Source organism: Aspergillus bombycis (assembly GCF_001792695.1).
Source record: "Aspergillus bombycis strain NRRL26010 chromosome Unknown contig00054, whole genome shotgun sequence".
NCBI lineage: Eukaryota > Fungi > Ascomycota > Eurotiomycetes > Eurotiales > Aspergillaceae > Aspergillus > Aspergillus bombycis.
In genome coordinates, this window is record NW_019170056.1 from 1641 (window position 1) to 19114 (window position 17474).

A 17474-nucleotide genomic window follows, 5' to 3' on the forward strand; every position below is an offset into this window, starting at 1 on the left:
TCTATATTGGCTGCAGTAACTGTTTATATCTCTTACTAACTGTACAGTTAGTTAATATTATCTTTTAATATTCGATAGCTACAGCAGTTATTTAATATCTCAGTTTAACAATATATACAGTCAAAATAATATTATACTACTCTGTATATCTGTGTACTTATCTTATCTACTTCAGCTATTTAATATAGACTGCTTTAGTCTCCTAAAATATATATACAGATAGCTGATTAAAAATAAAATAAGATTAGACTTTAACTATATCAATAAATTTAACTTTTTTAAAATCTTTTCTTAGGTAAAAGCTTAGATATATACTACTAGTAATATCTATAGCAGTTTCTTAGCTACTGATCTTATTTCTTTTAATCCTGAATATATACTATCTCAGCTAAATATTCAGCTAGAAACAATATCTCTAGATAGTAGATCTAGTAGTAGATCTACTGATTCAGTATCTAAAATATTTTATAATCTAAAGCAACTACAAAAGCAGAAGACTATACTGAAGAAGCTGCTTAGAGCTTGTATAAAAAACTCTGATTTATCTACTAAGATAGTAATAAAACAGCTTTTTAAAGACTATAAACAAGTTTTAAATAAAGCTACTATTACAAAGCAGAAAAACAGGGAACTATACACCGCGAATACAAGAATACTTAAAAAGAAAAAGTACTCTACTAGACAGATTACTATAGAAGTAGATACTTTAGTTCAGGAAGCTCAGAAGCTTATACAGAGCAGAAATTCTACTAATAAAGCTATAACTACTGTCTCAGTAGATATAGATATTCCGGTAGAAAGCCAGCGCGTACATATCCCACCAAAATATTTAGACTGCGGTATTCTAGATTATAAAATTCCTCAATATCCTAATTGTCAGGGTATTTAAATTTTCTATAGAAATATAGATTTTTCGGTGTTTTGAATAGATTCAAAATATGAGATATGTAGAATTCGGGAGGGGTGGAACACTCGGTTATGTGGAACGCTCGCTTTCCGAATATGTTACTTCAGTTGGTACTTTGTTACATGATATCTGTGGATATCTATTACAGTTCTAGATATACTATACAAAGAGTATATCTGTAATTATCAGATTAATATATATCCTTCAGTATTACTGTACTAATACCGAGAGATATTACTATTATAGCTTATCTAATATTGAATCTCTCAATATTATTATAGTCACAATATTTCTTGTTCAATAATATTCACGTGCCGGAATATTATTGCCTGGGTAATATTCTGCTGTTAATAATATTTACCGCTCTTAACGTTACTGTAGCCAGTATATTATCTGTTGATGCCGCACTAGTCCGGGGTCCGTAACAGTTAGATATATCAATTTTAATAGTAATTTATTTATTAAAATTATATTATATAAATATTAATATAGTAGTAATTATTTTTTTAGTTTAATTAAATATTTATTAATAAATTTTTAATAATAATTTAATAATCTAAGAAGATACTCCATATTTATCTAATAATATAATCTACTATTTTTTCTTGAATACTATATTGAATATATAATTATTTTTTAAAATAGATTCATACTGATTGAATTGTCTCTAATTAATCAGAAAGTTCAGTGCAGCGGCTGAGCCTACTGAGATAACAATTATATACATAAACTACATGCTGATACTTAGCTTGACACCCCTGGACAATTACAGCAGAGAAAATGACTCGACACGGACATTACAGTCCAAGCACATCAAAATCTAGTGCCTATTAACACCTCAGCTGCTATAAGCCTCTTGCAAGAGCACGACTGACCCCAGGTAGGTTCACCACGAACAGAGACAAGGAACGAAGGAAGATCTCAAACGAGCAAAAGAGCAGCAATGCAGACTGAGACACGTCGTAAACTGAAGGGCATACCCGGAGTCTAATAATACAATTAAACGACAGCAAAGGCGCCAGAAATAACCCCCATTGATTGACCTTCGTTCTTCATCGTGTTACCTAGATGGCCATGGGTCTAGTGGATGAGAACATCGGTGCCTGGGATGAGGTCTTGCTTTCCTGAGATTGAAAGCATCCTGCAAGACAGCTCATATACAGTCGGACGAAGCATACCATTTATCGACCAGTTTGCTACCGTAGCATCAATCTAGAACGTTTTTGATGTTTGTCGTATGGAAGTATGTTTACAGTGGCATACTGATTAGATAAAAGATCCTCAAAGGAAAATGTATTCTAGTCCCTTGCAAAGTGTCAAGTGAATTGCTGTCCGATCGTAGCCATAGCCGCCATATCCACGTCAAGCACCGTCCAGAACACCCCAACTCCATTGCTTGTATGCCGCCAATGAATGAACCCAACAAACTCCGGCCACTGTAATCCGGCCGGATACAAATGAAATAGATAACAAAGGGAGACGTTCATTCGACCCCACTGAACATCGATATGTCCCTATCACCTCTCTATCCGACTTAATGCTCCAAGAATCAGACCAAGGTCTTCTCTCGGCCGTAGCCGCAGGGTGAGATCCTTGCTCTCGCCCTCCTCTGCCGCAACTCGATGCATTGCGTTTCCTGCATCCCGCTCATCCAGTCGCTCGGCGCAGACGCGCAGTACTCGCGACGATACGGTGTCTGACATGGTTCGGTAAAGTTCGATATCGTGGACGCCGGCCGCCAATGAATCGAGGGTCGGCGCTAGAGCATGGGTTATCCGGGAAAGCCTTGTGGATATAGCCGATGGTGTTACTGGTGGTAAGCTAAGTTCTGATGATGACGTCGTCTGAGTCTCAGAATTAGGTTTCCACTTTGCGGAGCTGGGATCTATCGATTCATAGATATTTTGCTGTGAAGGATCTAATAAAGATAAGTCAATCGGTTCAGGCTCTGACCGAGGTTTGGGTTCAGCGTCGGATTGCGGGGGGTCTTTTTGGCCATCCGGTGTGGTATCCTGCTGTTTCGATGGTTTGATCTGTGGAATAGAAGGTGGTCGAAGAAGTGCGTTGAGAGCGTGCCTCTCTCGTTGTAGCCTTTGAAACGTCAGTACGTCTCGAGACGCTATGCTTCAGGATGATGTACCTTTGTATTTGCTCCTCCAACTCCTTGATCTTATCTGCGTTTTGAATATTCTTCGGATTTGGCTTCTTAACAATGACAGCCGGCGGATCTACATCCTCTCGCTCGAACCAGTTCGAAAGCTGGGAATTAGTAGAGAAATCCTTGAGTAATTCCTCCTGGATTACACGCGCTAAAGCATCGTTAGCCTGGGACTAAACTTCCAATTCGGCGTGACGCACCCGCTAGGCGAGCGCTCGCATCCTCCGAGCGCCCTCGTTTATCGCTCATTGCTCGAGTCGCGCACCAAATCAAGAGCTGCCTCATCCTCCGTGGCTCCGGCAAATCACCCGCAATGTGCTTATAGAATTCTGCAGTGTCAACTTGATCATGAGGCAACGCTGTTAAATCCGTTAGTACCGTCTTGAGCTCTCGCAGAACAGGTTACCCACCATTTGACGCCCCGGAGTCAATTAGCGAGCTGGCCCTGCGTCCCCGCATCCCCAAGCTGCTCCGTCTGTTTCCTTTCCCTGACTTTGTCGCACCCCTCAATTCCTTGTTCCGCTGTATGACCGGTGTGTCCGCCATAGGTAAGGTAATCTTCGATGTCCCAGCCTGTTGCGGTTCGGGCGAAACAAAACCGTTCCGTTCGCCATCATGAGATTTACTCGGTCTGCCTTTCTTCCGCTTCTTTTCCACTGGCGCTGTTTCACCATTGTCCTGCCTGCGTGTTGTGCGTGTTGTGCGCGCGGCGCTCGCCGGTTGTGTTTCTGGTTCGGATAAAGTAGGTTTCGCAGTCGCCCTCGTTTGCCTGGTCGAACTCTCCGATGACTTCTTCGACGCTATCGCACTCTCTGACGTCTCAACCGGACGTTTCTTCGGAGGCCGGCCCCTCCTCGGTGACGGTTTAGGAGCGGGTACCTCTGGTTGAGAGATCTCCGGGATAGACTCCACCGTTGGTTTTGATTTTTTAGTCTTAATGCGAGTAAAAAGAAACCCCTCATCTTCTTCATCGAAGGCCTCTTCTATAGCGACAAAATAATATTAGCACACGAACAGTTCATCGCACACAAGCGCATATTCCCACAAATCATCTATAGCATGGTCCTTCAAGGCGAATGAGAGCACTCACGTTTTCTCTTGGTAGGTGCCGTTTTCTCCTCGCTCTTCTCCACACTGCTTAAACTCAATCGTGCACTCGACCTTGTCCCCTTTCTGCCAGGCGCGGCAGAAGACGCAGGACGCGCCTGCGCCTGGGACGTTGCCATATCAATAGACTTCAGGGGTACGCGACGTTTCGTCTTAATCCTAGGAGTTTCCAAAACCGTGGCGGTCATGTCAGGACCTAGAAAAGGCGGGGAAGCGAGTAGCGGCGTAGACGCAGAATAAAGATAACGAGCGTTAGATGAATGTAGCGCGACCTTGTTTGTTTCGAAGAAAGAGAAATAACTGTAGTGTTGAAATCGCGGGTAAGTTTATCCTCTTGCAAATAATTCGGTTTGCCGGTATTGGATATCGCTTCGCTTTGATCTCGTTCACCACTCAATACAGAATTGAATTTAAGCGGTCACTAAAGTTGTATTGAATGCGTCTCCTCCTATATTTCTTATAGGTGATCCGCGATAGAATGGTTGTACGGTCGCAGGAAACTGAGCCGGCAGTATCTTTCAATAGGAACGGGGGCTGTTGAGGGACGTGTGCCGGTTGACATCGGAGGCGCCCTTCCAGTACACCGTTAACTTCAAGCCGCAATTGACAGCGACCGCTCGAGACATTTAAAAAGGAACAGAGAATTGTCGACTTCTTGGATTGGCGAGTTTCGCAAAGCGCTCCTTGTGCAGAGGTGCTTAAGCCCTGGGGGGTTTGGCTCTTCCAAGTCCGCCGCCACAAGCACGCGGTTGTTTTGGTCGTGGCGCGTGGGGGAGTCGCACTAATCCATTTTGGGATTGACATCGTCTAGTCTATTACTTTGGGTATACTACGTAATATATCTAACGCAACTCTTGATCTACAGTGTCTGATGTTAAAATAATCCTCTGAGAAATATCAAATAGATGACACATAGTCCCGGAAAAAAAATAACTAATATGACATGGGAATTTGTATGTTCAAAAATATCTAACATGTACACACCCATCGATAGTCGACTCTCATAATCCATCAATACTAGTTAGTAGTGGCAATGCAGACAGCTGTGCTAGATAGTTGCTCAGAACGAATGGCACCAGGCCCCTGAGGCTACACCGGAACGCCTTAGAATGAACGCTTCTCACTTAATGAACAAGTCTCATGCAAACTCGGACGCATCGGTTGGTGGAGCCAAGCTACCTTCGATTCGGCGCTTGGCAGCCTGCATCTCTTCTACAGTGACGTTTTCTGCCTTCTTCGGCAGGTCGGGTTCGAATTGAGGAATATCAGGATGGTGACCCACAGACATGCCCACACGAATCTAAGACAGAGGCAGCTTATGTTAGCAAAAACAGTCCACCACCAGCAAGGGGTAAATGGAGGAACTCTTACCAGGGTTTCGAGAGGGCCCTTCGAATTGTCCACCAGGTCGTTGTCAAAATTTACCACTCCATCTTCGAAGAGAAGCAGAAGGGTACTTCCACCGAACTTGAAGTATCCCAGTTCTTCGCCTCGAGTAACTCTCTCTCCAGCCTGACGTGTGATAACTGTACTTCCGACCATCATGGCTCCAACACAGACCACCATGACACGACCATGCGCAACCGAATCGATGGGGACAAGGACTCTAACATTCTCTCCGTAGACATCTAGTGCGGAGCGGATGGCCATCGGGTTCACCGTGTAGTATTCACCTTCGATGGTTTTGGGCGTTCCCATGACGCCATCCACGGGGATATGGAAACGGTGATAATCCTGGGGTGCAAGACGGAACACTCCCAAACCCCCGTTCTTGTAGCGGTGGACGTCCTCCGGATAAGCATCACCGAGGAGTCTCTCAATGCTGAACTCCCTTCCCTTGACCCAAACACTAGTTGCTTCGTCAAGACAGTCGAAAACAACTGATCGGCAATCAGCTGGGGACACCACAATTCGGGGCTCGTCCGGAGCCGAGCAAGGTCGAGCGCCTGGCTTCAGTTCGCGATAGAAGAATTCATTGAAAGTCTTAAACTTCTCTAGGGGAAGAAGAACCTCGGACAAGTCGAGTTGGTGGAAGCTGATGAAGTCTTGAATTTGACTTGCGGAAGCGGGGTCATCGTATTTCTTGCCTTGTTTGATACTAAGCGACTTGAGGATTTTGCGAACTGCACGAATGGTCAGCTTCGTCCGGAACTTCCGGATAATTAATTGGAGTGAACATACTTCTCTTTTTTTCCATCTCTCGACTCTTCAACCCCTTATACAGCAACCGGATACCGAGACGAACATAGACGCTCATCCGCTCCTCGTTGATTTGTCCCGTAATTCGATCTTGAACAAGAATATTGGCGGAGTTGGCACCCAGCTTGTAGCCTCCATACGAGATCTTTGTAATCACTTTAGAGTACCATTTGCGCTGCGCTTGACTTGAGGTCACGAAGCCACCCATCACGAGGTTGTCGACTTGTCTCCAGTCTCGACTAGCACAGGTTGCGATGTGTGTGATGATGTCGGCATCTGAGCGTTTTGAGAGCCGTGGTTGATGACAAAGGGGACATTCACGAAGTTCAATGACATGCTCTTCGCCGCGTTCATCACCCAAGTCATCGGGCTGAAGGTCTTCCTCATTCGTCATTGACTGTTCTTCACTGGATAGTGTGGGTATGGCTGTTCTCTGCGGGTCAGCATTGACCGGCATGCCGGTACTTGATTCGAGGGCAAGATCATTGTCGTCGCTGGATGGCTCCTCGCTGTCTTGACTGCCTGTGGATGGTGTTGGAGTCAGCCCCCTGCTGGTTGTCCTGGAATCTTTCTGTAGTGCCTGCAGGGTATCTTCTAAGCAGATTACAGCTTGATCGAATGTCAAATCCATTGTCTCACTGGCCTCATTCTCTGCACTAAATCGCTCGAAGAAGCTGTCAATGGTTGATTCCTTCAGTGTGGAACCAAGGGTATCAAGCATTGTAGTTAGCTCGACTTTGTCAATGCGACCACTGTCATCAGCATCGTATTGCTTGAGCATTAGTCTCCAAAATTGCTGCCGGAGTGCACGATAAGGCATGTATTTGGCCTTGATGAATAGCTCCGGAGAATGCTTGTCCTCCCATCTTTCTTTATGCTTCATCAGCAGCGGAATCCGATATGTCTCCAGGCCATCTGCTTCAAGAGGGGCAATCACGCTGCCCTCGTTCTGGACTGATGTTGGCGTCGTTGACAAATAGCTACTACTACCCTCCTCTGGGAGTGATGAAGGAACTGATGTCGGGATAGATTTCGGGGCTGATGGTGGTGGCAACGTCGACTGCTCCTGCGTGGCTTGGTTCGACAAGGAAGCTGTAGAGCTTCTTGACCTGACCAAGCCTGGTCTTGACAGTTTTGATAAGCTACTAGTCGATGGGGATGGGCTAATCCCGATCTTGATACCAGCTTTATTATTAGAGAGAGACTCGGTAGACCCTGTAGGATCAAGCGCGGTGTCCAGGAACTTATAGAGTCCAGTCTCCGGGTCCGATTCGGGAGCAGCCTGGATCAATGTTTGAAGGGGAAAACTAGCCGAGGCAACGAAGTCGTTCCCAGAGAACTTGTCTCGGTCCATGACTGTAAAACTGATGGTATAAGACTGCTCATGCTTCATAACTTGGAAGACCATTTTTTCGTGGTATATTGGGTTGAGATTGTGGCGCACAACCGGAGTCCGAAGCGTCTTTCTTCCTAGTGAAGTCACAACAAACGGGTCCATATCAAAGGAAGTTCGTGTCACTGTAGGACAAGTCAGCTAGGACACATTATTTAAAGGTCGATGGTATCATACCATTGCGTTCCGGTGGGAGATCGGTCACCTTGACAACCTCCATGAACGCGATGCCCTGTACCCCATTGCCCGCACCAGAGAACTGATACGCCCTCGCTGCCAGCGACTTCCGCCTGAGTCGCGCGAGACGTAGCCTTCTCCGGCGCTTCTCATTAACCTCGGGTCTTCCTAATTCATCGGCCTCATCGGATATGTCTTCGGATCTTTCGGCTTCATCCGATATGGTCGCAGGAATTTGCGGATAATCATCGTCTTCCTCCCCACAGCCGATCAGTGTCTTGAACTTCTGATAGGTCTCGTTCGGAGGGGCTGTTGGATTTGCAGTATCAACCAATGAAAATTGAAGTAGAATCTCTCCTGAAATGTCGCTGTCCTTCTTCTTTCCCGATTTCCGTTTCGACGTAAGGGTATACCATTTGGGCTTATGCGCTTCATCAGCCTGAACATCCCTCGTCTCTGGTCGTATAACCAACACTCACCTGCTGATGTATCTCGCCCTCGGCGAATATTTCTTCCAGAGGAATGTCAAACTCGCCCATATAATCTTTCCCGAACCGATCGTGATCCCAACAGATACACTCGAGCAATGGCACACCGACGATTGGCATTTCAAAAGTCACGTTCCATTCAGGATTCAGGGTCTTCGGAATCGTAGGTGTCGATTGTCGCGCATCTCCAAGCGTGACAACTAGGTACTAGTGATCGAGCCATGGTCAGTTACGATTCCGGGCATTTTGAACAGTCGAGATGTCTGGGAACCACTTACTGGATCGCTAGTTCCATTTCGATCTTTGGCAGCAAGACATCTCCCCTATTTATTGAACGCTCAGCATGTTAGTCCTCGCAGTCCGGAATGCACCGAAATGGTATAACCCTGCCCGATATCCAGGGGGAGGTCGCACTTACCCGTAAGACAACCACCTTTAGGACCAGCGGCTTGGCGTCTGGTATCCTCATGGGACTGGTACTTCTGCTTTGCCCGGGAGTAGGAGTATTACTCCGTGAAGTTAAATGAGTGCTGAGCCGTTGTGGCAACGGTAACCGCACCATGATGGCCGTCGAGTGGGGGACGTAATGAGACGGAGATGGAGACGGGACACGTCGCGTCAACAGCAGAAGCTGACTAGTTGGAAGGGAACAGGGTCAGGATATACAAAGTCAATCAATCAAGTAATATAACTGAGAATATTTAAAAGGGTGGGAGTTGTATATGGTTGATCAGTAGGCGAAGTAGTAGGCAGAAGTCGCTCCAAGTCCGGAGACGTCGCGGGAAATGTTCAAGTGTCTGGGCCGATCGATCTACTCGGGACGAACCAAGAAAACAATCAATAAGACCAAGACGGGAGTACCACAGTTTGAGAACCGGGGAATCAAAGACACAAAGAACAATTGCTTGTTTCGAGACCGTGTGATGGGGGGAAAAGAGCGAGGGAGTGGGCAGATGGGCGAGAGAAGTGGGCGGCAGTCAGTCGTCCACAGCTCACTATGAGGTCTGTGATAATGCCGATAAACCAGGAGTTTTTCGCGTTTGGGTTTTTTGAGGGGAGGGATTTAAATTACTGGGTCTGCGACCTGGATTAATTTCTTTTCTTCGTTCTTCTCTCTCTCTTTTTTTTTGTTTTTGAGTTGCTGCAAGGTTGTTTTTATTCACGATCCAGAACTACAGCCCAACATTTATATGGTGTACATGTCTACTACTCTAGTAAGTAACCGCGAAAGCAAGTCATCATCACTACATAATTCTGGGGGTCTGTAAGACTCCAACCAAACCACAAAGCTTCTAAATAAATGCAAGCAGTAATCAATCAAATGGATTCCTACGGAACCTTCGGTTAGCAGACTTGGCACTGGCCAACCCCAACAACGTCACTTACTGGTTCTCAACTAAGATCCACTCCCTCTCATTGTCTCCACCCTCTTGAATTGAATAAGTTGATGTACTACTGAGTACAAATAAATGTGGCTGCCTAATGTGGCTAAGGTGGTACCGTACTCTTACTGCATCCGGTACTGCTAACCCTGATGCCAGGCACTATGTATTAGGTATACTTCGTACATCCATCTCTGACAGGTAAAGCTGAGGTAATTGGTATCCCGCCTGGGGTTTCTTCAAAAAGAAAATGGCCCACGATACAGAGTGTCCAATGGAGAAACAATGGGTATCACAATAAAAACAAAAATCTATCCCAAAGATCCACAGCTGAGGCACACACCCCTTGCCTTCCTGGACACATTTCCCGTCTGTAGGGTTGGCCAATTATGCTTTGGGTTAGATTCCCAACGGAAATACCGCGGTCGATTCACCCCCCCCCCCCCCCCCCTCTCCTCCCTCACATACTCCGAGTAATCTTTGGTGTGGCTTTACTTTTTCCTAGGTTCCTCTTGAATTTACCCTAGATAAATGTCTCACCGGTGCAAAACTTACATGACAGGTACTTAAAATATCTCAAACATCGCCCCTTTCTCCAGAAGTACCGTTAAACACCATTCTTTCTACAGCTATTATTTCAGAAAGCCCAAATCTCATTATTTTCTATATATCTACACCGGGCACGCCAATTTATCTACGTGGATTAATACACCCTACTAGTAATCCATAGTGCATAGCCAAGAAGAACAAAGCCCCCTTGTGCGTGCATATTGAAACCTGCATATACGGACCAATCCAGTCTAGCGTGGCAGTGACCCTCTCAGCCTCTTTTCTTCCCTTGTCGCGGATTGAGGGGTAAAAGGATGTTACAGCATTGCTTCAAATCACTAATTTTTTGGGCCAGCTGGTCCCTCTGCCCCGCACTTATCATGCAGTATGTGGTGCGAAGTGACGTCGATCGGAGATGATCAACCCACTTGTGACGATCAAGACATCAAAAGAAGCCTTCAATGGGTGGTGATAAAGGGAATTGTCAGTGATTTGTACATTATACAGAGGTATTATGACTCCTCCTTTGGTCTCGCCTCCGCAATACAGCTTGATAAAAGTCGACCATCCGTATTGCTTTCACTGCCGACCTAAACCTGCCCGACCGACTAGGATGAACAAGCCGAGGCATGTATGACGCTTTCGCTCTCACCAAGTGGCTCCTAGGTGGAAAGCACCAATTATTGCTATTCTATTGTCTTTAATATTGCCACATGATAGGCCCCTCTGTGGAGCTCACTCTCGAGATGATAGTTACAGAATTGACTCATGACTGGGGATCTGAATGCTGGCGGCAGAGTAGGGCCCAGAGAAAAACAATCAGAGACCAGATGGATTAATCCTGTCTCCGCTGGTCTGTTCTTCCCCAAACTTCGGCCGCGTTAGCCTTCCCCTTGGTCTCCGGTACCCACCAGTAGATAAAGCTTCCGAGGAGACAGGCCATCGCTGCAAAGATCCAGTAGATCCTGCCTCGCCCACCCAGCAAATCGTTCAGCATCGGGAAAAACTGTGCCACAAGGAACGTGGCAATCCAGTTCGCTCCCAGCGCCCAGCTTTGTGCGGCGCCGACCGCCTCCGGGCCAACGAGCTCAGAGGCTAGAATGAAAGGGACTGGGCCTAGACCGACGGCGAAACAAGCAACAAAGAGTAGAACTGCTATGGCGGATAAGGCTTTCTGGTTGAAGTAGATGCCTAGCGCCAACAGGACGGAATTAAGACCCATACCGCTGATACTTAAGAGTAGACAGGAGCGTCTACCGATCTTATCAGGCAGTGGTGAGCAGGCCAGGGTGATTACAAGATTGATAGCCGAGATGATCACCGTCAATAGGGCTGCAGTGGTGGGAAGGATGGTCTGCAAAAGGGAAACGCTGTACATGATGATACTGTTGATACCAGTGAACTGCTGGGAAACCATGACTCCAACCACTGCAATGATGGCAGGGCGGTAAAAAGAATCAGTAATAGCCCGCATCATGGTAACCGGAGGTAGCTTGGGTGGGCTATTTCCAGATGGGGGTAATAGTAGGGACTGCTCTTCCCCAGAGCTGTGCTCAGGCGTTGCAGATGTCCCCCAACCTTCAACCTCTGCCTCAATCTCTGCATCCTTTCCCCGTATACGTTGTAGCACCTGTCTAGCCATATTCCCTTTCTGGTGATCTGCAAGCCAGATAGGACTTTCCGGGACTAAGAAGAGGCCGAAAAGCTCCAGGCATCCGATGGCACCAGCAATTGCAAGTATAATTCTCCACATACTTCCTTTACTCAGGAAGTAACCAAGGGACTGTGTCAGCAGAATACCGACATTAGTCATGATTTGTGTAAAAGCGCCGAAAAGCCCCTTAGCACTAGGAGGAGCAATCTCCGAGATATATATTGGACCCACAACGATGGAAGCGCCCGCGCCAATACCAGATAAAAGCCTACCCAGACTCAACATGGGTATACTGGATGCAAATGTTTCCGCTATGGGGCCTAGGATGAAGAAGATGGTGGTCGCTCGCAGTGTGAACAAGCGGCCATGTTTTGTGGCGACTGGACCCGCCAGGAGAGCTCCCAGCAAGCCACCAAGTGTGTATATAGAGGATACCAGGCCGAATTGGGATGGGTTCATAGGTATGCATTGCGGAAGGCCCGGTGTTGTTGTCGAATGTATGCTTTTTCGCTCACAAGTTATCACGGCCTGGGGGGCATTGAGCTCAGCCTATCAAAATATATCATCAGCCAATGTACTGAAGCCTCCAGTATGCATCAAACTATGTGTAATACCAAATGATATCCGAATTGAAGTGGCCCCAACGTCGTGATAAACACAAGGTATATCAGGTACGGAGTGACCTTCGACCCGCTTGATCCACTGAGGACCATGGTGCATATTCTAATAGAGCTCCCTCAACTTTTTCAGGAGCTTTCAAAGTTGGTTTAAGCTCATTTGATATTGATTGGAGATTTGATGATTAGTTGTTGAGGTGGAGTTCCCTTTATCTCATGGGATGAAATGACGTTACTTGGATCCTTATCGTACTTATCGGGATAAGGAAACTCCGTCGCGGGAAGTAAAAATAGAACATGATCTTTTTGATCTGTTTGATTCTCCTTACCTCTTGTCTAATATGAGTCTGTTATAAGTAACCAGGTTCCTTGCCATTCTTGTTATTGCTGTGTATTTCTCCAGGTGTATATATCTCACTATTCTGTCCATAAGCGCTAGTACCGCATTGAAGTGGGCTTCTTGAATTGAAGGATCAGCCCATTACATCCAGACATGTATATATTACTAGGTAATTACAGAGAAACATTCCAAACGAGGCTTTGATTTTATAATGTATCTTAGTTAAGAGTCCTGGCTAGGATATATACTCATCCGAATCCTTTTAGGGAGCTGTCGTATGGCCCATACTATGCTTCAGCTATCCTTGGAAGAGTCCAGAGCACCTCCGAATTCATAACCAAATTCCGCAAGGGATATGTTATACGAATGCGTCTCGACTAATAAGCTTGGTAATATGCCAATAGAAATCTGCACTCGGGGGTAGTGGATCTGAGAATGTTATACGAGACTACAGGTGACGTGACGCCAAAAAAGACCGAAATACGATCCCTCCTTTACCTCGCCGGGACTAAAGATGATATCCCCAGGCAGCATCATTCGAAATACTCCTTTCAAGTACCCTAAAAACAATATAAATATGGCTGTATTTTCTTTCATCGCTTTCAGGCACCAGCGTTATCATTTATCCTTCTATCATATCAATTGACGCCATGAAAACTCGCGAATACATCTATAAGAAAGGAAATGAAGACGAAAATATTCTTGTTGACGTGTACTGGTCAGAAGTATCCTTCAAACGCAGCAGTCCTATTGGTTGGTATACTACTTTGTGGGCAATAGGATACTCTTTATTGACTGGGCCATACAGCAATTATCTTCCATGCCGGTGGCTTTGTTAAATGGTCCAAAGAGGTCGTTCCAAAATCCGAGATCTCTACTCTAACAAACTTAGGGTTCGTGGTATTAGCGCCAAACTACAGACTATGCCCACAAATCTCTGTCTACAATGGACCGATCACGGATTCTAGGGACTGTTTGGTGTGGGCAGCCAACGAGTTGACTGGATTGTTACAAAATGAGTCTGTGGAAGTAGATCCTACTCGAATTGTTACCATGGGACACTCTGCAGGCGGGACATTGGCTTTATTGATGGTGCGTCTGATATGTGAGACATGCAGAAGCAGGGCAACACTGTCTAACCGAGGAATAGGGATGTACGCCGGAAGTCCCAGTCACAGCGGTTCTTGACTTCTATGGCCTCAAATACTTTTCCGATCCGATGTGGCGACTACCTATTCCCGAGTTTGAGCAGTCATCCTCCTGGCCACAAAACTACATTGACAAGATCTACGAGGGGCACCAAGTTTCCACATCGGCGCGTTTCTTGGGGAGCGATACTCTTCCTCCGAGGGATGCATGGTTCGCTACGCATATGAAACAGGGAACCTTGTTAGAGGAGATAGTCAAGAATGAAGATAACAGTTGTATTGACGGTACGGCTCGGTTTTCGACCTCCTTCCCACGAACCATGTTTATCCATGGTACAGCAGATAAAGTGACGCACCACCGGTTTAGTGAACGTGCTCATGAAGAATTGAAGGGGTTAGGGGTCGTTACAGATCTGTTGCTTGCAGATGGCGAGGGGCATGTGTTTGACTTGACCTTGGAAGAAGATGACGTGACCTTTGTTAAGTACGTCTTGCCAGGGTTGAAGTTCCTTGCTCGGGCAGTAGGGCTGCTGTAAATAGTGAAGATGCCGAGCTGTAAGTGGCTGATACTTTGCATGATTGAATTGATTAGATGATTGAATAGCCTATGAGACTGCTTGTACATAGAACCAAGAAACATTGTTCTTATCATGCAATATCAGTTGAATTATCTTTGGATAGGTATACAGTTAGGTGGATTCGACCACTAGCGACTACTACTACTAGTAGCACTACTACTTACTACTAGTAGTACTGAGCACCTAGGGTTATGGGGGTGGAAGAAGAAAATCATTGGTCAACTCACTAGGATTGCTGACTAACCATCCACAGCATAAATTCAGATGCAAACAAATACAAATCAGCGTTCGTGTTTTCAGCTTCTCAGATCTCCATACCATTTTCTCCCTATCGCCATTATTACTGCATCCTGCAGGTCTCATGGTCTAGCGGTGGAGCTGACCCCCCGTACTTCCCTTTTATCTTCGTGCACTGTTCGCACCACACCACCCACTGGGTTCCATGGGTCTGTCTCCTGATTTATTGAAGCTAACCCTCGGCCATCTCCACATTCGCCTCTTGCCTCTCTCCCCATGAGTCTGACAAACCCACCCTCATCCTCCGGCCCGTTAACTGCTGCTTCGTCCAGGCCCACCGCGGCCACTGTCAGCCAGAGTCTGTCTCTGAAAAAGAACCTGCAGGCCGCTGTTGATGGTAATACCAGTTATTATTATCTTCTATTATAATCCTCATTTTTTTATAACTTGGTGCCTTTTCATTCTCTTTGTTCAATCGATTTTCTTTTCTTTTTTAGGGTTGCCATGTCACGATGTGCCCTGACTGAGTGAAAGAAAGATATTCCTGTCTGCAATCGTATGAACACCTATAGTACCACTTCTATATAACACCTTCACAAAGAAGGCGATCAGTTGTCCACCAAGATATTCTTTGCATTTTTCTTTCATCATGTTTGGAAGGAACTTCCCGTTTTTCAACTCTATCGGCGGGTTTTATCCACGTGGTAATGGCTTTCCCTGACTGGCATTGGATTGAAAGAACTCCAAATCCCGTTTTCCTTTTTAATGACTCTTTGTTTTCCCTGGAAAATATTATCGGTACTATGTTATAGTATTTGGACTGTGATCTACGTATTGCGAGAAATGACTGTTGGAAGCTAACGCTATTATGATGTTTAAAGAGCACCTAGATCCAAGGAAGCCGTCTGGAACTGGATATACCAGCAAAGTCCGTGTCCGCGACAAATACCACATCGTGGGATTCATTAGCAGCGGCACTTACGGACGAGTTTACAAAGCCCTTGGCAAAAATGGTCAGAAGGGTGAATTTGCAATCAAAAAGTTGGCAGGATCCATCCGTTACTCCGTTAGTCTCGGATTGCTGACCAGTCGCAGGTTTAAACCGGATAAAGAGGGAGAGATCATCCAATACACCGGCCTCTCACAGTCTGCCATTCGGGAGATGGCATTGTGTTCCGAACTGGATCATGCCAATGTCGTACAGCTAGAAGAGATCATTCTTGAGGACAAGGCCATTTTCATGGTCTTCGAATATACAGAACATGATTTACTTCAGATTATTCACCATCATACGCAACCACACAGACATGCTATTCCGGCCCCAATGGTCAGGTCGATTTTGTTCCAGCTTCTCAACGGTCTACTCTATCTCCATACCAATTGGGTATTGCATCGAGATCTGAAGCCAGCCAACATCCTGGTTACGTCAAGTGGCGCCATTCGTATCGGAGACTTGGGTCTGGCTCGTCTCTTCTACAAACCCCTCAACTCCCTCTTCTCGGGCGATAAAGTCGTCGTCACGATTTGGTATCGTGCCCCGGAATTACTGATGGGTAGTCGTCACTACACCCCAGCTGTCGATCTCTGGGCCGTTGGATGCATCTTTGCAGAACTTTTATCCCTCCGCCCCATTTTCAAAGGTGAGGAGGCCAAGATGGACAGCAAGAAAACGGTGCCCTTTCAACGTAATCAAATGATGAAAATCATCGAAGTCATGGGCCTCCCCACCAAAGACATCTGGCCGGGCATAGTGTCGATGCCCGAATATTCCCAACTCCAGTCACTAGCCATGTCACGTGCTCCTGGACATTTCCCCCGCTCTTCGAACTTGGAAGGCTGGTATCAAAGCTGTTTGAAAAACGGGGGGTATACCACCTCGTCCGGTGCCGGGACCCCTGGTGCGGACGGCTACGATCTCTTGTCGAGATTGCTCGAGTACGATCCTACCAAGAGGATAACTGCGCAGGAGGCACTGGAGCACCCATACTTTAAGAACGGGGGCCCTATCTCCGCCAACTGCTTCGAGGGCTTTGAGGGCAAATATCCACACCGTCGTGTCACCCAGGATGACAATGATATCCGGTCTGGAAGCCTACCTGGTACCAAGCGGAGCGGGCTACCGGATGATAGTTTGATGGGACGCGCCTCGAAACGGCTCAAAGAATAACCTAATTCTTGTCAATACGCTGAGAATCTATTTATAATTTGGAGCGGGAGTAATTGCGGGCTTTTGAACATGCATACACTTCATTTGTGGCATTTTGCATTGGCGTTGGTTTGGTTCTGCTGCTGAGATGGTATGGTAAATTTAGCATATCTACAGTATATAACGTAAATATAGAACATTTAGTAGAAGGTTAGCCGTTCAGCGTCATCTCCATTGTAAATGGGTATGCCGAAGATTTACCTATGATGTAGTAGTAAACTAGACAATCAAGATGCATTCCCCTATTCGCGCCCAATATCCCTGGTACCCACCCGCCCAAAACCCAGTGCCAAATGTCAAACACCATGAGAACAAATTGGAAGAAATTCAGATC

General features: G+C 46.1%; 5 protein-coding genes across 5 annotated transcripts; 2 read left to right on the forward strand and 3 right to left on the reverse strand.

Annotated features, from left to right (window-relative positions):
• Positions 1-2424: 2424 nt before the first annotated feature.
• Positions 2425-4360, reverse strand: ABOM_006699 (Mis12-Mtw1 family protein; the record flags this gene model as incomplete). The annotated part of the gene is made up of 5 exons (XM_022533828.1): positions 2425-2998; positions 3048-3216; positions 3266-3424; positions 3476-4048; positions 4156-4360. 5 exons carry the CDS (start codon positions 4358-4360, stop codon positions 2425-2427), a joined length of 1680 nt encoding a protein of 559 aa, XP_022388262.1.
• A 950-nt stretch (positions 4361-5310) lies between these two features.
• ABOM_006700 (putative phosphatidylserine decarboxylase Psd2) lies at positions 5311-8991 on the reverse strand (the record flags this gene model as incomplete). Its single annotated transcript, XM_022533829.1, has 7 exons — positions 5311-5472; positions 5544-6295; positions 6354-7889; positions 7942-8362; positions 8421-8636; positions 8708-8752; positions 8848-8991. The coding sequence occupies 7 exons, from the start codon at positions 8989-8991 to the stop codon at positions 5311-5313; spliced, it is 3276 nt and encodes a 1091-aa protein (XP_022388244.1).
• A 2204-nt stretch (positions 8992-11195) lies between these two features.
• On the reverse strand, positions 11196-12727 carry ABOM_006701 (putative MFS glucose transporter; the record flags this gene model as incomplete). The annotated part of the gene is made up of 2 exons (XM_022533830.1): positions 11196-12563; positions 12629-12727. 2 exons carry the CDS (start codon positions 12725-12727, stop codon positions 11196-11198), a joined length of 1467 nt encoding a protein of 488 aa, XP_022388245.1.
• An 894-nt stretch (positions 12728-13621) lies between these two features.
• ABOM_006702 (alpha/beta hydrolase family protein) lies at positions 13622-14655 on the forward strand (the record flags this gene model as incomplete). The annotated part of the gene is made up of 3 exons (XM_022533831.1): positions 13622-13724; positions 13780-14063; positions 14122-14655. 3 exons carry the CDS (start codon positions 13622-13624, stop codon positions 14653-14655), a joined length of 921 nt encoding a protein of 306 aa, XP_022388242.1.
• Positions 14656-15805: 1150 nt separating this feature from the next.
• ssn3 (cyclin-dependent serine/threonine protein kinase SSN3) lies at positions 15806-17101 on the forward strand (the record flags this gene model as incomplete). The annotated part of the gene is made up of 1 exon (XM_022533832.1): positions 15806-17101. One exon carries the CDS (start codon positions 15806-15808, stop codon positions 17099-17101), a length of 1296 nt encoding a protein of 431 aa, XP_022388243.1.
• Between the last annotated feature and the right edge of the window lie 373 nt (positions 17102-17474).